A 21,879-nucleotide genomic window follows, 5' to 3' on the forward strand; every position below is an offset into this window, starting at 1 on the left:
CCCTTTCCTGACTGCTATAGTTAAATAGTGGTGTTCTAGGAGGGTGCAGGTGACGCTTCCCTTGTCCTGCCTGTGTCCAGACTTCTTGCAGAAGAGAAAGATCTCAAGAATAAGAAAATGCAATGCTGTTGCTGTATAGTTTTGCTCACAGAAGTTCAAAATATTGAATATTTGCATCACCCACTGCTGTATGATAGGAAATACTAACTTTCTTGGTGGAAAAGTCCGTTTTTGCTTCCTTGGAAAGAAATTCTGAGTCAGACTCAAGTAAGGATAGCCTGGAGGCATTGATGTCACCCGTCCCAGTGGGACCTCCAGGAGACACTGTACCTGCCAGTAGCTGCCTCTTGCACGTGGAGCTGTCCGGACCCAGAGCGGCCCTGGCACGGCACTTGCAGGGGAGCACATGGGTCTGGCTCTGGGTCTTTGGACGGCCGGTTCGGCTGTCCCGGGCACAAGAGCAGACACAGGGCGAAGGCTGTGGCAGAGCAGCTGCATCCTCTGAAGCAGGAGGGTTCAGCCATGATGTTAAAATCATGCAAGGAAGCTCTTCCTACACTGCCTCTTCTTGAGAGCCAAGCAAAAAGATAGGCCTTAGCAATTAATAACTATGAAAAAATACATCTTTTGTCAGAGGAAAGGTTTTGCTGTTTTGTATATGAAAGGTGCTAAAATCTGCAGCAGCACTATTTTCCCAGTTAAAATGATAGATTAAACTTGAAGGCAATGTATGCTTCTTGTCTGAAATGATCTGTCCTAAAAATAATAAGTCTTCAGAGTACAGAGCGTGCAAAATATTTGTAGGAATATCTTCCTCAGCAGAAAATAAGGAAGGGCAATGAAGAACTGCTCTAATATATATTTTGAGTTAATTGCAACTCTTAAACTGAAAAACCACTAAAAATAAAAAGCTGAAGGGACATTCTATCTTCTGCAATAACTTTAAAATATATATTATGCTATAAATGATCCTTTATTTTTGAACTATCCATTCTGTCTGATGCTTATACTTTCTACTACTAACTTCTTTCACTTTGTGGAAAACTGCAGGGCTATTTCCCCTTTTACAAAGCAAATGATACTACTATTAGAGGGACGTGAAGAACAGTGGGTTTTTTGTTTTGTTTTTACGAACAAGTCCCTTCAGAGTGGTGGTGGTTGTTGTTTGGGTGTGTTTTTTTTTTTTTTTTTTTTTTTTTTTTTTTTTTGTTCAATAGGTCTAAATTACACGGTTTGAAACCAGAGGCGACAGCAATATTAAATGTCCTACCAACTCTCCAGTTAAACATGAGTGCAAAAATAGACCTTTATGGAACATATTTTCTGAACTGCAGTCTAGAAATAAACCTGAAAGTGGTCGGTAACCAGTTGGCATGTATTTTTAATCAATCCACACTAATTGTAGTGTTTTTTTTCTGTTTCTGCCCCCCACCCCTCACCCCATTTTATGAACAAGATATTCACTTACCAAAACTTCGCATGTGTTTTTGTTAACTAACATTGGGGAAAAAAGGGAACATGAACTTGGAACTAAGTCAATTGTGCAAATTCCGGTTAAAAATGTAGATTTGCTTTAGAGGGGAGCTTTGTTTTATTTTAGTTCATAAGGCTTCTAAGAGATAGGAGACATCTAAAATAAGATGAGTACATCTAACAGATCGTAGTGGTAAACAAAACCACTAAATTTTTATGTGATGCCTTTTAAAAAAAAATCATATACAGGAATATTCATGAAAATCATATTTTTACAGGGTTTTTTTTTTTTTAGATATTTTTATTCATCTTGTCAATTAGTTAGCATTCTGAAGAGAAAGGTAAAAATTAAAATAGTAATGTTGTTTTTGGTAGGCTTTCTCCCTGCATTCTGACTAATAGAAGTACTAAACTGAACCAAGCTGTATATCCCTCAGAAAAAAAAAATGCTTAGAAGCTACCAATTTCATAGAAGTGGATCAAATTCCAAAATACAAGATCCACTCATCTTAACATTAAGATGCAGCCAGTAGAAGGTTCATGGCACAGTCTTGAATACCTGTTGTTTCGTATGTCAGAGGAGAGATGTCTAGCAGTTAGTATTTAATTGCAGCTTTTCTGGATGTAGATATGCACAAACAATCTAAATCTTTACTCTATGAATGAAAATTACCAAGCAGCAAAAAAAACGGACAAGCAGAAAAGCATAATTAGGTTTTCCTCAATATTTCTCTGTGAAAAAGCAAAAAAAAATGAATGAGTCTCATTTAGTAAATCACTGAATTGCATAGTACATTAATATAGAGAGAATTTTAAATATCTTAACAGTTTTTGCTATTTTCAGGGATCACTATTTAAGTGTTGTAACATGGGTGACAGATGAAAGGATCTGTCTGCAGTGGCTCAGAAGAATTCAGAATTTTTCAGTTCTCGCAGTCTGTGACTTTGCAAGAGCCACTGCAAGTTGGACATGTCCAATGGTAAGAAAAATGAGGCGAAACAATGAAACTGGGAAGGTACTACTCTAGTACCTCCCTGTGTTTCTCTTTGCAGAAACACAAACTGATATGAAATAAGCATAATTATTGTGGGATTGTTTGTTTTTTATTTCTCAGGAGAAACAACGTACGGAAGAAAGCAAAACTGGCTGGATTGGCACCGTGAGTGTTCAGTTAAATAACACAGTGGTATTTGAGGCACTTTCATATGAACTTCTTTCCTGCCATAATGATCTTGTGTGCAGATATGTTTTTGGTCTCAACGGGCTGCACATCTGCGCTCCTAGCATGCACTTTTTGAGTTCTATGGCTCTGAACGCTCCGGGTTCGGCTGCGGTGGGGCATAGGCTGGAGCTGGGTGCCCTCCCTGACCTGCACATCAGGCTTGGCGTAGCCCAAAGCACCGAGCTCCTGCCAGGCCCCTTCGTAACTCCAGCCCATGGCCGTGGTAGTGGCGGGGAAAGGCAGGGGAGCAGCGTTCAGAAGGTTCTTTGGATTGGAGTTGTCAGCTCTGCTGATTTGGCTGCTCTCCAACGTTTCTGCCACCATCAGACTGATCAGGGAATGAAATGTATTAAGAAGTGTATTCTAGAACTTTTGAATTAAATTGAAGGAGTTGTGCAGAGCTGAAAAGCCTTTTTTAGCGGTTCAAGTTGCAAAAAAAGATTCTTCTGTTTTTTTGTAGTTTTGTTTGTTTGTTTTTTTTTCTCCCCATTCCAAAATATCCATTGGCGCGAACTGGAGACAAGCGGCATGTAACTGGCTAGGTGGAAATGTTTATACACTTCTTCTGACCCAGTCACTGTTCCCTGCATGATCTTTTCCGAAGTGCTTTTCAGTCCCGTTGTGCATGGTAGGGAGTAGGCACCTAATGAACTACACAGAAGATCTGGGGGAAGTGAGGCAGAGATTCAAAAGTTCAGGCTTGGAGGGAGAAGTGAGTTCTAGAGTTTTTGATGAGAACACACAGTACACTTTCCACTCCCGCATTTTCCACGCGCCGATTATGCTTTAGTCACTAATTCACTTTTGAAGTCAAAAATGAAAGTTTAAAGAAATGCAAAGAGAGAGGCAACAGCAGGGATGAAATCATCCGCAGTATGAAGATGAGAGATCAACCCACCTGCTGTCAAATTTGATATGGAAAGGAAGGCCTTAACGCTGACACATTTTGCTTCTCTGCAGCAAAGGCTTCACAATTAGACAATGTGATGATCAAGCTGCAGACTTTGTAAACAGTTGTGCAAAATGAGAGGGCAAAATGTGAGCCTGTGCCATTAAACTAGGTTGTTGGGTTTTTTCTTTCTTTTAAAGAGACAACCCACATCTTAGGAGCTGTTGGGAGATAAAGGCAATCAGTGTATAAGCCTTGGGTCTGAAAATTGGTTGGAAAAGTGAAGATTGAAGGGGAGGGAGTAGTATCATTATTTATTTCTGTTGCTCTTGGCTGCTTAGAGATAAAAATGAGACTTGAATGAGCAGGGATGCTTGTGTATGTGCATATAAGCAATTGTATATATATTCACATGAGGTATAGATGTAAATGTGTGTATGTGTGTGAAGATGTACAATCCTCAGCCCCAAAAAAGAGGGGAAGTAGCTGTGAATTTAGACTATCCAGGACTTTGCATCCTCTGTGTCACTGCATAAGCTGGTCATGAGCTACATTAGAGCACTGCAGCTGGGTCAAAGGAAAATCACACTTAGAAAAGAAGCAAGATTGTGATGGGGGAGAGGCTAGCAAAATATTTGTCATGTTGTTTTATTGGAGAAATATATATATATATTACCATGAAGTAGCAGTGGTTATCAGGAGCGTGAGGACTAGAGGGACTCAAGTTTGTCATTGCATTCTGGAGGCAAGGAACTTTCTGCTTCTTAGGTTTTTTTAATTATTATTATTTTTTATTTTTTTATTTTTTTCATTTCAGAAGTGGGTATCATAGCAGAGACATTGCATTGTGTGAACTGGAATGGATGTTTAGATATTTTGGGCATATTTCGCAGAAATAACTTCTCTTTCATTTGGATCAATTTCATTCTTCTGTTTTTCTCTGTGCCACAGGAACACATGTAAAAGACAGTCAGTAGGAGGAATATGTTCATTTCCATCAGTCCCAATTGATAGATGGATAGATTCTTCGTGAGATAGTTTCTTCATGAGAACATTCCAGTTCGGATTCCCTAGCATTTTGAAATCACCTACTCATAAGCAAAAATATGCTCACTTCTCTTGTAGTGGCTATAGGTTCTAACTGCTATATCACCAGACAAAACTTTGCAATATGTGTAATGATACCTTGGTTGAAGTATTGAAATTTCTGTTCTACTATTAAAATCCAAATTAATCATTCTGGTTTGGAGGATTTTTTTGTTTGCCTTAAAAGACAGGTCTCTTGTGTTCAAGTTTCAGCCATCTGACCCTTACTTTGCACCTGACAATGCCAGCTACTACAAAGTCTTCAGCAATGCAGAAGCTTACAAGCACATCCATTATATAAACGGCTCCCAGGTAAGTAACAAGTTGCAGGACAGTCAGTGCTGACTTGTATTTCTCCTAGTCAGCATGGACTTTTACCTTCTACTTTTTACCCTGTCTTTTTTTTTTTTTTTTTTTTCCCCCTCCCCTCCAGGCTCCAATACCTATTACTCAAGGAAAATGGGAAGTAACCAGCATAGCAGCTGTAACCAGTAATTTTTTGTAAGTATTGTGATTAAGTTATTTGTTCCTCCTAGGAGGACTTGTGACAAGAGCCTAAGCAAACAGAGAAGCAGTAGGGGGCAAGGGTGTCATTTATTATTAAAAATATCACCTAAACATGTAAGATAATCCTTTAAATAGTGTAATGTACTGTAAATATCTTCACATAAACCATAAGTTTTGTTTTTATAGATATTACATCAGCAATGAAAATGGTGGAAAGCCAGGAGGAAGAAACCTTTATAAGTAAGATGTTTATTATGCCATATGAGTAAAATATTTGTTACCGAAATAGAAAGTATTGGAAAGTAAGATTGGAAAAGATGTTCTAAGTCAAGCATGGAGCCCTATATGGGATATGTAATCATTTTAGGAGTGTGAGCTGTGAAAATAGTGAAGTATTCCCACATTAATTTAATTCAAAATTTTGAAGTCTACTTTCTTGGCTATTTAAATCAATTCCACTCTTGAATTTTATCTTATTTCATTTGGCCATCTTATCTTTTTTTTAAAAGCATACATTTGTTCAGCATAGTTTAAAAGAGAGAGAGAAAAAAAAAAACAAAAAAAAAAAAAACAGCTTTCATCTCTGAAATGAAACTCGTCCACTTTGCAGAGTGCTTTTGGAAAACAGTCCAAGTTCACCTAAATGTGTGAGCTGTGATCTGGATAAAGAAAGATGCCAGTATTATTCTGTGTCCTTCAGCAAAGATGCACAATATTATCAACTGAATTGTTATGGTGAGTATGTCTTGAATTAATTTGATATAAACGTGACTTTCTGCTTAGTTTGGTGAAATTCTCTTCATCAGGATCCTGATATGCACTGCATAGCAATGATATGTGTTGGTATCTTTGGATATATGAATCAACAGCAGAAAAACATACACCTACACAAACTCAAAATCACCTTGACAAAAATTACAAGAAATAAAAATGATAGCCCTCTCTGAATGGACCTCAGAGGGGTAACAAAGCGTACCCCTCTTGCAGATCTGAACCTCCTCAAGAGCTGCTCTTGTAATTAAATGCCATTTAGGATGTGCTAAAAAAGGCTGTAGCCTGCTGCTACTTCAGAGCAGGTTGAACAGTGCCATTACATCCAGCAAGCTGTGCTGCCATTGTTGCAATTGTGCTGAGACCAAGTGGGTATGATCTACTTACTTCAGAGAGGGATAATGGAAAGAAGTTTCTGTTCCAAATGTAGCAGTGTAGCAGGTTGGAAATCATTGGTAAAGTGATGTAGGAAGACTTGTTTTTCTCCTATGCTGTTCCCTTATATATATATATATATATATATGTATATATATATATATAGCGTTACACGTAAACGTACTGTTTGAGGGAATATGCTGTACATGGCAAGCTGTGTCATCTGTAGAAGGATTTAGAGGATCTCCTGGGAGTAAGGCAAGCAGTAGGCTGGATAAAGGGAATCTTTTCGTGCATGAGTATTAAATTATAACTGGTAGCATCATTCGAAGAACCTAATGAATGTAATGGTACGTGAAGCATTAGGATTGCATTATGAGTTTTTGACCTCTGAGCATTTGTGCTAGATAGAGCAAAGGCTAAACTAATTGGAGGAGGTGAAAATGTAGCATTCTCTGGTATTTCTCTTAAACCTGAAATAAATAGTGTTTTGAAGATGCTATGGTCTTACATGATCTGTGGGATAGAAACTCAGGCAGATGCCAGAGAAGGAATCATTCCATCAGATTGTAAAAGTGATCTGTAGAAGAGGACTGCTGTAGTCTTGGTGACTGCTTTAAGAAGGCAATTTGCAAACCATGGCCCACAGTGGATTGGTAGACCTTGTTAAAGAGCAGAAGTTTAATTCTTCAGTACCTCATAGTCAAATAGTTTGTCTGCAAGGAAGTTTGATTATTGTATGTTGTCTGGTCAGCTCAAGCCTTACTGACTTAAACTCCGTATGTGCAGACCAGGTGGAAATCGGTTCTGGACCTTTTTAAATCACCCGCTTCCCATTACTCTTCAAGGGTCTTGCTGTGAGACAGCATGCAAACATGAATATTTTGTTCTTTAACAGGCCCTGGACTGCCCATGTCTACTTTGCACAGAAGCAGCGATGATAATGGTATGGGATTGTCTAAAAATATCATTTGTATCAAGCCAGAACTTGCACTGTAGATTTAATTTAATTTTGTTCTCACTGCTTAGTACAGTAGTTAAAACATGTCAGTTTTAAAGGCTAACTTTAATTTCACATATTCTATTTTGGGTAACCAGACAGATAAGCAATGTAGCTCAGTGTACACTTATTCATGTTTTATTTAACATTATTTTACTTTGTGTTAGAAAACAGTGAGTAATGTATGTCTCTTGCTGGATAATTCTTCAGCTTTTGTGAAATTGCATTTAGTTGGAAATTGCGGAAACTAACTTTAAAAATTATTAAGGAAAGCTATAACCATAAACATTGAAAGGATAAGGAAAAACAGAGTGCAGCATAAGTTGCCTCAGGGTGAATTTTTAAACTGGTTACTATTGTAAAAGATTAATGTATTCCAAATTAATCCTAGACTTTTATCAACTCTCTCTTTCAGTCATCAGATATTTGGAAAATAATACTGAATTGGACAACTCATTGAAAGATATTCAAATGCCTTCAAAAATGTATGGCACCATTAATATAGGTGAATATGGTAAGTTTAAAGGCATGGTTTACCCTTCTATTGTCATTTTCCTGAGTGCTTTGAGGTCTTCTGTTTTTCCGTAGTGTTATCTTGGTGTTTTTCATGATGATCATGTGTTCTTTAGCTTCTTTGTTAATTACTTGTAAAACAGAAGAGGGAAAGGGGAAAAGTAGGGGGGGCACAAAGCTCATCAAATCAATCTTAACTTACAAGGACAATTACATTTTTGGCTAGACATTGATAGCGGAAGAAAGAAACAATTATGATCTAAAATTTGTTGGTAAAATCATTTAGGCTTCCTTTCCACAGGACCACTTATGATTTTCTATATGAAAATATATACTGTTGAATAGTCACATCCTTAAAAGTATGTTCATGCTTAACAACTGAGTACATCTGAGTGGCAAATTAGAGCAAAATATTAGTAAATCAACTGCTTGCTTAATGCTTTGCTAACCCTGTTCAGCTGATTTTGTGCATCAAGGTACGGAAGCTTTTTTTGAAGTGTTCCTAGCTTGAGGAACCTCAGGTAGATGCAGGTCAGGAGTAATAGGCCCAATAACTGTCTGAACTGTTCTTACTATCGTTTTTGCTATTAGCCTTTCTCTTAAAGACATACTTTCTCTTTCTTGATGAAATGAAAGAATATTCTTAATGAAATTTTATTTACCTGCAACCTGCATTGTATTCCTTCTGCTGCTGTTATCTGTTCTGTTTGATGCCTCTCTCCTTACACTGTTTATCTTATATAATGACTATCTTTACCCTTGTGTTTTCTGTCTTTTATTTTAGTCACATTTTTACTAGGGCTAAAGATGAAATCTTCCATGCGAGTTGGAGGTTTAAAGATGCTCTTCATGCTATCAGTTGTGTACTCATCTTTTTATTCCTCTTTGTTCTTACTACTTCATCTCTTCTGGTTAAAAGCTTTTGGGTAAGGGGAATCTATTTTTCATGTCACAAACAGAAGTAAATCCATTTATGTAGTCCTGCTTCAAGCTACAAGTCTTGAAAATTCATGTATGTGCTTGTCAAAGCAGAAATCCATACCTATAATTATATGGTACACAGATGTTGATGGGGTGGGGCAGGGAAAGAAAAATACTCATGTGTTCAGGTTTAGAATCATAGTTGTTCAGTGCTGAGGAGCACATGTTTAATATGGTTCGTATTCATGGCCGAACAGATTTCTGTAAAACTTTAGCCATTACTTCAGCACAGGCTGTCAGCATTGTTTTATGCTTCCTTTGCAGCATCCGTTCTTTGAAAATTTTGGAGTGAACAATCAGGACGGTTGGGTGGCAGAACTCACCTGTGGTCTGCACTTAGTGCTTGGGTGGCTGCCAGCCAGTTTTGGTAGACCGAGTAATATGGGTGGAACAGGAAACACTGTTATCTGAGAAATAACAAATATTTGGATGTGTTTCTGGGAGACTTTACAAATACTTATGCACAGCCTACCTGTGTGTGTGTGATATGTGGAACTTAGTTTTAGAAATGGAAAAAAAAATTGCCTAGATAAATTTTTCTAAGCTAATACAGATCTCTGTAAAGACTAACCAAGTTTTCCAAGCTTATGTTGCAGAATGCTACAAGACAACATGTTGAGTCATCAAATTTCATTATTATTATTTTGATTTTTCCTAGTTTCAGACTTTAACTTTGCTATAAAATATTTTTTTAAGAGTTAGATGAAGTAGGAATATTTATTAGTATCTGTCTTTCAGATGAAATTATTTTTAGTTATTAGGCATAATTTAAATATGTTTTATGTGAATTGCAATACATATTGAGTTATTTCACTGGAACTAAGTCAAGCTCTTTTCCCTTTTAGACCTCTGGTATCAAATGATTGTGCCTCCCCATTTTGATTCATCAAAGAAGTACCCTCTGCTTATTGATGTGTAAGTCTTCCAAGTTACATGGCAATGTTGTGTTAATAATCACTTTCATCTACTTCAAATGCTCCTAATAACATCAGGAAATACAAAGCCGGCATGTTTTCTAATTACTTCTTAAAGTAATTTTAAGAGAGAATTTAAAAAAAATAAATAAAAAAAAGGTGTATCCCAGTGAGTCATAGATTCCTGTACCCGAAGATGAGGTAATGCTTAATAAGGGTGTATTTGCTTGTGGCAGTAAAGCGGGTATAGAGTGTATTTGCTGTAAAAATACAGATGTAAGCATTATCATACCTCTTTTTCCAGATTTAAAATTCACTAGAAATTGAAATTGCAATGAGATTGCAAGTCAGTAATGTACTTTCATCGTCAATATATGTGAGATGAGGGACTGTGTTGGCATGGTGGATCTCATCAGTACTTGCCCTACCCCTGGAGGGTACAGACTTGTAGAGGAGATTTGGCTTTGAGGCTTATTTTACTTTATAAGCTGGTCAAGCAGCCATAATGATGATGCCATATAAAAATGTAATAACTTCTTATTACAGCAGAAAGCAGTAACTTTCCTACCTAAAATCTGGCCTACTTTTTTGAAGATGCTGATCAACACAGGCATTTTCATCCAAGTATGCATTTTCACTCAGGTATGCAGGACCCTGTAGTCAAAAAGTGAATTATGCCTTCCGGATCGACTGGGCTACTTACCTTGTGAGCACGGAGCAGATCATTGTGGCAAGCTTTGATGGCAGAGGAAGTGGCTACCAGGGGGATAAAATCATGCACGCAATAAACCGAAGATTAGGAACGTATGAAGTGGAAGATCAGATAGCAGCAGCCAGGTGAGGTGCTGTGAAATGGTCAACAGACGTGGAGGTTTTGAATGGTTACTGTGAAATTACTGGCAAAAATATAGCTAAATTCTACATTATATGTTGAAGAGTGTCATTTATGTACCAATAATTATGCTTAAAAAGAGGGAATTAGTGGTTTAAAAACAAATTTACTGTAGCCTTAGGTCTATAAAGCTGATAGCTTCAGCACATTGCCATAAAGAGATGCCACCAAACAATTTGTGAATGAAAGTATTACTCCTTGTTTTGCAGGGTCCTGATTTGACAGTTATTTATCTGTGCTAAACTACCCAGAAGTAATGTCCTAGTGGTGCTTCAGAATCTATTTGTTAAACCCTGACTGGATGTTCAGCTGCTAGTCTGTCCCTTACTGTCAAAATTTAATTGCTATCTACTTAAGGGTGTGGAGCGAGGGGAATCTAACTGATTTCCCACAGATGATACAAATGTCAAGTATATGAATAGAGATTCTTGGCAGAACTTCTTAAGTGTTTTTGTTTGTTTGTTTTTCACGTTCACGTGTATTTTTCTGAATTGTTTTAAAGATGTGTATGAAGCACTGCATTTTGTTATAAGCAGTCACTGATGACTTGCACATGCTTATTTATACAATAGAAAAAGGCCTATGTGATGGAAAACAGGAGCAGATATCTGCAATCCATTAAGCATTTAACTACTCTGTTTGCTTTTAGAAAATTTTCTGAAATGGGCTTTGTTGATAAGAACAGAATAGCCATTTGGGGTTGGGTAAGTACTCAAAAGTAGTTCGGCTGGCTTATTATTGAATTATAACAACTAGTTATTGTGTTGCCTGCTCATTTGTGCCGTACCTGAGGGTTTGGTGTGCCAAACCCCTGGGGTCCGGCCAACATCCCTAACTGAACTGCTGAAGGCCATCAAGCAAGTTCCTGTGTGCACAGAAACACTGCTCTTTTGCAAGTATTCAGGAGCTTTTGAAACATAAGACAGCACTACTAAGGCAGTTAATTTAAAAGGCTACTGGCAGGTTCTCAAGTACAAGATGATCTAATGAAAGAAAAAAATCAAATATGTGTTCGTTAGTTCATTTTATGCTCGCCAGTATACCAAACCTATGGGCAAGAGTAATTTCTCCCACTTCTCCAGTTGTCAGCTGCTCACCAAGCACCTCAATTTTGCTTGTGGCAGCTTTGGCAGTGATCCTTACTAAGGCCAGATTAGGCAGAGTATTCATACGTGGGCTTAATCCCTAAGTACGCGCGCTATCTTGCCGATCTCATCGGGTGGACATAAGAGTTGAAGAAAACCTTAGAGATGTGAACAAGGACCAAGTTCCAGTTGTCTGCAGTCCAATTTCAAGATATGAACAGCATCCAAAAATTGCTTGTGTCTTTGAGTGAGCGGGCGTGTTTCCCAAAATAACCCCCCTCACCGTGGCGAGGGCAGTTGTTTGGGCAGCCGGTGGCGTTGCTTAGGTGCCCTGCAGGCTGGACACACCAGCATGGTCTGTACTGGTCTGCCTGTCTGTGGGGCGAGAGCGTGGGGTGAAGCTGGTATGTGCAGCACGCAGGTTTTGCGGTACAGATCCTGCCCCGGGCACCCCTGAGGAAGCCTCGCTCTGCAAGCACCGTTTTGCTCCTGCCCCTCGGCAGGAGAGGTGGCAAGTGGGGAGCAAGTGGGAGCTGCGCCGCTTCCCGATACTCTGGTGCAGCTCGGCAGCTGGCGCGTCATGGGCCCAAGCTCTGGCCACCCCCGGCGGCACCAGGAGGGGATGCATTTCCCGGCAGGGACTTTGGCCTCCTGCTGAAGTTTCTGGTGCCTGCAGTTGCCCCCAGCCCGGTCGCGCAGAGCCAAGTCGCGGCCCAGACGAGTTCGCTCCCCTCGCTCGGCAGAGCCGCAGCTGCCACGCGCGGTGGTGCCACGTTCCCCACTGAGCCGGCGGCGCGAGATCTGACCCGAATTCAGCATGAGCTTCATTAATGTGAAAAATGCCAAGCCTGTGAATGTCTGGTGAACAGTTTCAGCAGATGGGCCCCATCCTTTTCCTTCTGACTAAAATAACAGCAATGTTTTCTTTTCAGTCTTATGGGGGATACGTGACCTCCATGGTGCTTGGCTCGGGAAGCGGAGTGTTCAAGTGCGGAATAGCAGTTGCCCCCGTGTCACGCTGGCAATACTATGGTACGTGATGGCTTCCTCCTCCCAGGGGGCCCCATATGTCTTGCAGTGCACACGCTGCAAAGTGTTGATTCAGAGTGGAGAACTTTGATTAGCTACTAGATACCACGTAAATGCTGTTTGGTCTGTTTTGATGAACTCGTAGATATTGTATTTCAGAACTCAACAAATTCCCTACATCTTATTTCTCATTTTAAAAAGTCAAAAGCACAATTACAGATAATCTTTTTAGCCTTTAATGAATGTGAAATTATTGTAATAGTTATACTATTATTATAATGCAAATATCTGTATTTGCCTTCCAAAGCTGCCAAGCGTCCTGAGGTGCTGTGACCATCAGAAAATGTCAGAAATTCATTGGTATTAGTCTTTGCTTCCTTAAAATGTTTCTTTGCTTATTTCTATTTTCTATTATTTCCATATTCTTTTAGAGTCTAAAATTTGGATTTTATAAATTCTATCATAAGAATATCACAGTGTGATTAAAAACTAATTTCTGAACAATTGGGCAAGTCTGCACATGCTTCAACATTACTATAGTGTATAAGGTAGTTCATGAGGCTACAAATACAGTTATAGGGGACCTCTTCCCAGTTGAAAAAAAAGAAAACCCTATAATGTAGTTGTATAATTTTAACTTTTTTGGTTTAGATTTCTCCTAAAGCAGTCAAAGAAAAGAACTTCCGGGAAATATTTTTCTAAATAAGGCATAATTTTTCATTCTGCATCTAGCACTTGAGGCTATGTAATCAAATCGTGCTGCCAGGTATTAGTATGGGTGAGCTGAGGCTGTAGGGATGTTTTCATAATGTTTTGGTTGGGACTATTGCATTATGGCAGAGAATATCTCTAAAATTCTACTTTTAATTGGTTAGTTAAAGAAGAGTAATGCGGGCACACATGCTCAACACTACAGCACAGTGTGCGACAGCACTGATAGATGGTCAAATGGGCATTATAACCAAATGACGGAGTATTTGTTTGTATGGATACTAAGAGGGCAGCAAATCTGCAGAAGCAATACTATATCACACTGAAATCTGTGGAAAATTTGAGATACTGAATTTTAATTACAAAAAACAGAGCTCAGATGAGTCCTAATCCGTTCCTAACTCCACACGGTAAATTTTCTGGTAGTTTAAAAAACACCCATTATTTATTGCAAGATTTTCTGCAGTTTTCATGGAATTACTGACAGAATAACAATAAGGTGACATTGACACTAAGTACTTTATTAATATTCAGCATTCAGGTGTCCATGGCAACAGCAATGTTAAATATTCTGAATAATGATGATTACCTACAAGCCTCATTGTGAGAAAACTGTGGACCTTTTTGGGTTTTTTTTGTTTTTGTTTTTTGTTTTTTTTTTTTGTTTTTGTTTTTTTTTATACTTTGCACTATGGTAATGCATTCTTATTGTTTGTATCACAGTATAAAATTTCAGGTAGACAGAAATACTGAAAATTAAGTAGTGCATTCTGTTCATTTTATTACAGATTCAATCTACACGGAACGATACATGGGCCTTCCTATTGAGAGTGATAACCTGAAGAACTATAATGTAAGAAAGAAATCACTAAATTTCATTTAAATTTAATTATTAAAGTGTATGGTTTTGGGGTTTGTTTTGTTTGTTTGTTTTCCTGGATCACTCTCTTACTGATTCCTTCCCCATAGGAAGAAATTATTTTAATAACTTTGTTTCTTCATTCCTGTTACAATCACTGCACTGTGCTTTTAGGCACTTTACTCTCATGCTTTTGGAGTGAAGCAGTTACTTCTTGCTGTATGGTGTGGGTTTTTTTTTTTTTTTTGGTAGCATTTAGTTCCATTTGGCTACTTTGAAGACTGTAAAACAAGCTGTAAAAATGTTTTATTTTGTTTTATTTTATTCACTAAGAAACAAGTTTGTTTTAACATGTAATATGCTAGTGGGCAAAGTATGCTTTGTCTTAAACGGCATTTCTATCAAAAATGCACTCTAGTTCTTGCTGACCTTTATGAAGTGAACTTGATGAAGCTGCAAGCTTTATTCAGGGGAAGTAAAATCTCCAAAATATTAAGAAACCGTGAAGGGTAGACAAGCCTGTCTGTGGTCAGATGGAAGAAGCTGCAGATGACTATAAAACCAACAGAATTAGGGCTGGAATTTTGACCTCACGTGGGATTTCTGAACTTTGGCCTGAAATAACTAATGTTTGCCCAGCAAGAGAGGAAAGAGCATTTTTTTTTTTTTTTTTTTTTTTTTCTGGGAGCACAATGCGTGCAATGTGTGGTGGGGTTTTTTTGCCAGAAGAGTTAGTCGTGTTGCTGTCCTGTGTACTGGCCCTCTTTTGTTGCCTAAGGGGCATCTCAAAGTTACAAATAGCTGGGAATAGGGCTGGGCTTTTTTTTTTTTTTTTTCTTTTTTTTTTTTTTTTTCTCTCCTAAATTTCAGATCAAGATGGAAATACAGGGGCTACAGGAGAAAGTTAAGAAGCCTGAAGAAATCTTTGTGTTCGGTTATTGGTGTTTCACGGAGGAATGTGGGACGAAACTGTTCTTGTGTACCTCGGATGGGAGATAGGGACGTGCTGCCCCTCTCTTCTCCAGATGCAGGTCCTCACAAAGCAAGCGAATATCAGGATGTCACTGAGACCAAACAAGATGGGTCATTCTCTGTTTTATTATTTTGATTGGTGAATTGGTTATAAGGTCGCTTAGGCTGAATGGTACCTTGATGCACTAAAACATCACGGTTATGGGGAGCAAGAAAGAGGCGGGTGCTGTCGTATTGGCTAAAAGCATGGGTTTTTTTGTTTTTGTTTTTTAAAAAAAACATATATATGAGTATACATAGACGGAAAGGTCTGCTTTGACATATCACTAGAGTGACCTGGTTTCGTCAGCTGCTGTGTCAGAAGTCCAGGTCAAAATTCAGCGGGTGGCCGTGACTGCAGGCGCCTTGGTCGCAGGGGGCCTGTCCGGCGCCAGCCGCCCCTTCCCTCCAGCCCGTTCCCGTAGCGCACGGGAGCCGCAGGGGGTCTGCGCCGTAGCAGAGTAAATAGAAGTCACTGCCGCCCGTGCAGAACGAATGTTAACGCTCTGGGTGCACAAAGTCACTCACCAGCTTCGCGGCGCAGATGGCAACAGAGGACTGTTTAATCCTTTCAAGCCAGGAGTCAGATTTTCTTGGCATCGTATCTATTGCTGGCAATGGCCACGTTGAAACTGCCAGTACCAAAGAGCTAAAGGTTTCGAATGTGTTACTCAGAGGACTAATTGGGGAGAATGCTGGCTAGATGAAGGAGGGGTAATGGTACAGATCAGATTGTCAAACTTCCCTGCTTTTTCTGGATGTTGGAAAGTATTCCTTAAGTCCTCATTTGTTCCTACATGCTCTAAGGGATGTATTATTTGGAGTTTGCTTTTTCACAGACACCTCGTGACACCTAGGAAGTGGCTCTGCTGTTTTTCATGTGGAGGTAGAAGAAAAGCTGGTAGGATTTTGTGGTTGCTGAAGCCCCTTGCTGACCCCAGTCCAGCCTTTCCTGGTTCCCATCCCTTTTCTTGTGGTTATAGTCACACTTCCCACAAGGCCCTTATGGGAAATGAGGGCTACTTTCTGAACTGAGCCCTGTTGGTATTTTGCAAGCTAATGCAAAACATGTATTGAAAGGCTCTCCTAGTTGAAGCTGTTAAAGCTCTTTTGAACTTTGTGCTGTTGGGTTTGCAGGCTGCACTGTGTGTTTTCCTGTCTTAGTGTAGCTGGCATAAAGTTGTCTTGAAAGCATGAAGGTTGCATGATCTCTGCAATGTGTGCACTAATTTAAAAGAAATGGGTCTTGGAGCAGACGTAAGCTGCTTAGGTGCCGTGCTAATGCACAGATCATTATTAATAATTGTCAATACATACCATAACGAAACCAGCTGTGGTACAGGGGGTATGCTTTTGTGTGCAGTATCATGACATTAGGTTTCACATTTACCAGTGGAGCAGAAACTCAAACCTCTAAGCAGCTAATTAGGTGTGACCAGTGCCTCTTAAGGTAGCTGTGAGTAATAAAAATTAGAGCTGTGTGAAAGGAAGAGGAAAACGTGCTCCCAGTGGAACTGTGCAAACATCGGTAGAGATCCGAGGCTGAAGGGCAGAGAAAATGTCTGCCCAGAAAGCCTGTCCCTAATGTACAGGATCTGAGACTAAAGCAGGCCGCAGCTCTAGAGGTCAGATGCAGCAGCCACATACAGCATACTAAAGAGACTGTTCAACTTGCGAGAAGATTATTTTGCAGTTCACTCTGAATTTGATATGCTTTTGGCAAGTGTTTGAAACAGTCATTGATTTGGCAATCTTTTGCTAGCAGATTTGAAATGTTCAGTCCTTAAGAACTGCTGCATCATTAGGTTATGCAAAACAGGGTACAATTTTGTAAATATGCCATCTTGTACTGATTTGACATTTGTTCTATTATCTGAGAATATGCTAAAGGGAGAGAGACCTTCAGTTTCAGCCAAACCTTAACTTGTTTGTTGAGTGCTGATAAAATGTTGACTGCTGTGTGATCTTTAGAAAAGCCAGTTACACTCAGCAGAGCCTAATTCCTAGCACTTGCACGTGGTACCTTTTTCAGAACTGGTGTCACTGCGGTCTAACTGCAGAAAGGAAGGAATAAATTAAGTTAAATTCTGCTGTCCACTTGGTTTCAGCTGGTTTAGCCATTGCTTTGAGGTTTAACCGTGTCTAACTTGTGATTGCTCCCTGTTTTGCAACCTTTTTGATCAAAATGTTGTATCATCCTTAAGAGGATTTAGGGAAGGGGCTTCTTGTGTTTAAATACATGTAGAGCACAGTACAGAATGCCCATCAGAAACCATTTCATGTGATGAAGCACTGAAAAGGAATTGTTTTCCAGGATTTCTTTTGTATCTTCTTTCTGAAGTATTTTACACAAATTTTCATCTAATGCTTGGAAGAGAAACAGTGACATTGCTTTTTTAAAAATGGTTTTGGAAAGTCAGATTTGCAGAAGTGTAACTGATTAGTCAGGTCAGGCTTCCGCTCAAAGTTTGCGCTCCCTTCAACCACATTTATTTGCTGGAAGAAAGTTTAAAAAGGAGATCTACCAAGTTCCAATCTGGGTACGTACAAAATGTTTCACTCAAAATCTGGTATTTCACTATCGAGGTATAGTTTTGGTTTGTTTTTTTAAGTCATTGGCCCGTGACATGCAGGTTCATTCTGGAGGGTGGCTGCTGCACCAGAGCTCGTTGCTGAATCAAAGTCCCCTCTGCAGTTTTTGGCACCCTATTAATAGCTCCGCTCTTATGCTGTGATACTTCAATGGCCACAATGTCACGCTTCCACTGTGCACTGATCTCCGTGTATTACGTGGGATTTCCATTGGTCGACAGCCTTTCTTATCAATGGAGAGAAATTACTGTTTTACAGATTGGATTTTTTTTTTCCCCCCTCCACTGCTGAACTTGTTTTAAAATGTTGTTTCAATCATCAAAAAGCACGAATTTCACTTATGACAATGTTGCAATACATTAGTTTCCATGACAAAAGAGTTTTAATATATATGTGCTTTAAAGATACTTTGGATGAGTATGCAGTTACTCAAGGAAATCAGAACACTTCTGTGGTATGGTTTTTGGGACCAAGGAGAGAAGATAAAGATGCATGTGCAAGGATACAGCCTTAGTAGCAAGGGGAGAAGAAAACATTCCTCATTTTTCTTTTTTTTTTTTTTTTTTTCTTTTTCCTCCTTTCCGTGTTGTCTTTTATTTGCTATAATGGTCAGCAAACATCTACAAGAATGCAGGAATCTTCAGCAGAAACCTCATACTTCTGCTATTAGAAGTTTCCATGCACCATCCCTTTTCCCCCTTATGCTGGGTTTCTCACCAAGCCCACACGGTTGTGCGTGTCCCTGCCCTTCCACCCTCATGTCAGAGCATGACCATATGCCCTTTCCTTGCCCAAATGCAGGGTGGTCTTTACAACTCTTTATTTTCCTCATTCTTTAGTACCTGGTCATTGTATTAGGTGAGGGGATTACTGTGTTACAGTGAGTATGCTAATACAGTGTTTTAAATTTTTTTTTAACCTTAGTTGCTGGGCGTGTTTTTTTTTTTTTTTTTTTTTTTTTTTTTTTTTTTTCAGCATAATGTTGTTTCAGTCCCAGTGTGCCATTTGGCTTCTATTTATAGGTTTGGATTAGTGTTGTGTGTGTTTTTTTTTTTTTTTTTCTCCTCCCAGGCATTTCAGCATCATATTTGAGGGACAGCATTGCCTTAAACCCCTTCTCAGCCCTTTTTACTTGAGAATGATGAATCACAAGTTCCATTATTTATGTATAGGTAGATTGTAGTGTATATGTAGGTGGGGAAAATAATGCATGTAGCCTCTGTAATATCAGCTCTCTGCTATCATAGGAGGCACAGTTGCCATAGCAACTTTTTTTTTTTTTTTTTTTTTTTTTAAAAAAAAAAGTGTCTGCTGGGTAGCAGAGGAAACCTACGGCAAGTTTTGTGCTGCAGGCACCAAACATGTTAGCAATGCATTAAATGTGTAGCTCGCTCACTAAACTCTTCCCCTCTGGAATTACTAGTTATTTTGCAGACAGCCCTTGGTAGTCGCTCCAGCCCGGTGCAGAACAGTCTGAGTGCCAGCACAATGCTGCTGGATATGTGAACATGCTAGTTTGTGGCAGGGGGAAAGAGGTTGTTGCCTTTCATCCAAAGGATCCCCAACTGTGTCAAGAGGAATGAAAGTCACTTGTCTTCTAACAAATAGCACTTTTTTTTTTTTTTTTTTTTTTTTTAAACTTTAATTTCAGAGTTCAACTGTAATGGCCAGAGCTGAAAATTTCAAGCAAGTTGACTATCTCCTTATTCATGGAACAGCAGATGGTGAGTTGCAGTTAATTAGACATTTTAGTATTACAGACAGGTTCGCAATTCTACTACTGACAAAACAAAAGCATGAAGGGGCAAGGCTGTTAAAGCTACGTCAATAAAAATAATACTGCTTGCTACAACTAATTTGTGGTTTCAATCAGCAGTGCTGAGGAGTCTTGTGTGATCATTGCTTTGCTTTTTTTCCCCCAGAGTAGTACAGAACCAATTTTTGTTTACCTCTCTTCTATTTTTTCAGATAATGTTCACTTTCAGCAAGCAGCACAGATTTCCAAAGCTCTTGTTGATGCTGAGGTGGATTTTCAGGCAATGGTACAGTTCTTTTTTTGTTTGCTTTTGTTGATCCAAAGTTCACGTTTGCATTTCATGTTCAGTAACTGAAACTTTTAACATAACTCTGCATTTACCTTCTGTACAAGAAAAAAAAATATACATCTTTTTCTTGTATTTGACCCACTTCACCTCATCTTTTATTTTGTTATTTTTTTCTGTGTTGTCAAACAGCCAAGCTTCACATATGCATTCACACTACAATAAGGTTTAAGAAGACTGCTTAGCCTCAGCTAAGCCTAGTATTTATCCTAAGAGAAGTGGTCTGTGAATGTTGGTGTTTCTTTACTGGAACGTGTAAGAGCAAGGAGGCATTAGTTGCCTCTTCTAGCTTTGTGCATGGAAGACGTCAGCCTCAGGTGCTGCTTCTCGTCCAGCTCTTGGGAGCAGAGCTGCACAGGAGGCCGCCCCTGTGCCCGTGCTGCGGCGCTCCAGGAGGGGTGTCGAGCTCTGCTAGTGCTCAGCTCAGCTCGGGCTGAGCTCAGGCTGGGCAGCTGTGCCAGCCTGCGTGGGGACACGCCACGTGCACACCTCACGCTTTGCAGGGTTACTGCATGTATAGATGGCTGACCTTGTGTACGCAAAGCAATGACAGGAGTAACACAGCAGCACTCTACCATCAGCCTATCCTTATGTTCATGCTGAGCTAGCCTTGCTCTGAGCTGATTTTTAAATGTCTGCATGTATCTTTGTCATGTCTCATTAGGGATTTGGCTGTGGCAAGGGCTAACATTCTCTGTATTTTTTCTCTCCCACAGTGGTACACGGACAAGGACCATTCCATTACCGGTCAAGCACATAAGCATATTTATACCCATATGAGCCATTTCATAAAGCAGTGTTTTTCATTGCTTTAGCACAGGACCAGCACCAGCATTTGGGCTGTTGGTGATGGTTCTTCTCCAGAAAACTCTTTAGCTCAGTGTATGCCGAGCCAGTATAAACTATGAATGAAGATGGAGGTAGAGGTGAACTCACTCCTGGATACCTGTGTACTCTGTGAAATGCTAATCTTTAGGATGATTTCTGTTGCCAGGCAACTATTGCATTTTTATCAATTGTGTTTAATCAGGTCACTAATGCCATCAATGTGTGTATATGTTGTGAAACTTGAAAAGCATAACACTTGCTTTGCATTAGTGTTTTTTAGGTCTAAAAGGGAAACAGTCCAGTTGCTAGTTTGGTGTAACAAATATTGAAAATAACTCCACAGAGCAACTGAACTGATCAGTTAGTTTAAGAATACTACTGATAATTAGTTACATTTCTATGGAGAGATATTTCTTTCCACTGGAATTTAAAATTAAAAGAAAGTGATTATTTCTATGAAAATATTGATGAACCCTTAATTAGATTTTTTTCAGAAACTACCTAATTTTGATCAGTGACTTTTAGATATAGTCCTAGGAATCCTGCAAAGTTGTTATTTTCTATGCAATATGTAACACCTATCTTAGTGCCTTAATTTTTCTCTGTAGTCTCTTCGATGACAACTGTTTTGAGTCCTGTAAAGAAAGCATGGAACTAACACTCAGCAAAGACTCTGAATAATACTCATTGTACTGCATTTTGCTTCCTAACCTAATACTGTGATGTGAGTTTATTTTATGATAAAAGACTGGTACTATATGAATATGCACTGGTGAACTCTTACCTAGGGACTCTAGGAACCCATTATTGTTCCTCTGTGGGTCAGAAATTCTATCTTTTTTTAGTTTTCTATTTACTAGTGAGCAGAATATATTGAGACTCAAATACAAAACATTCAAATGCAATTCAGAAGTTAAAGCAAGGACTGGACTAGAACTCTCATATGAATGTGCTATTTAGAAAACCTGCTTTTCCTTGCAGCCTACCACTAAAATTCTGTTTTAGTCTCAAAACTTCCATCTGAAGATAAGATTTATA

General features: G+C 39.1%; 1 protein-coding gene across 1 annotated transcript in view; it reads left to right on the top strand.

Annotated features, from left to right (window-relative positions):
• DPP4 (dipeptidyl peptidase 4) overlaps positions 1–20,846 on the top strand; it is a 35,678-nt gene extending 14,832 nt beyond the window's left edge. The window contains exons 10-25 of the mRNA XM_010228801.2: positions 2,318–2,453; positions 2,589–2,633; positions 4,879–4,983; positions 5,105–5,172; positions 5,365–5,418; positions 5,789–5,913; positions 7,223–7,270; positions 7,740–7,838; positions 9,664–9,733; positions 10,375–10,569; positions 11,274–11,328; positions 12,642–12,741; positions 14,238–14,302; positions 19,563–19,635; positions 19,880–19,953; positions 20,730–20,846. Of these exons, the coding sequence (XP_010227103.2) occupies positions 2,318–2,453; positions 2,589–2,633; positions 4,879–4,983; positions 5,105–5,172; positions 5,365–5,418; positions 5,789–5,913; positions 7,223–7,270; positions 7,740–7,838; positions 9,664–9,733; positions 10,375–10,569; positions 11,274–11,328; positions 12,642–12,741; positions 14,238–14,302; positions 19,563–19,635; positions 19,880–19,953; positions 20,730–20,828 (1,411 nt within the window). The 3' untranslated portion in view covers positions 20,829–20,846. The remainder of the gene's footprint in view (positions 1–2,317; positions 2,454–2,588; positions 2,634–4,878; positions 4,984–5,104; positions 5,173–5,364; positions 5,419–5,788; positions 5,914–7,222; positions 7,271–7,739; positions 7,839–9,663; positions 9,734–10,374; positions 10,570–11,273; positions 11,329–12,641; positions 12,742–14,237; positions 14,303–19,562; positions 19,636–19,879; positions 19,954–20,729) is intronic.
• Positions 20,847–21,879: the final 1,033 nt, after the last annotated feature.

Source organism: Tinamus guttatus, unplaced genomic scaffold (genome assembly GCF_059628265.1).
Source record: "Tinamus guttatus ecotype Peru unplaced genomic scaffold, ASM5962826v1 Tinamus_guttatus_pri_ptg000060l, whole genome shotgun sequence".
Classification (NCBI taxonomy): domain Eukaryota; kingdom Metazoa; phylum Chordata; class Aves; order Tinamiformes; family Tinamidae; genus Tinamus; species Tinamus guttatus.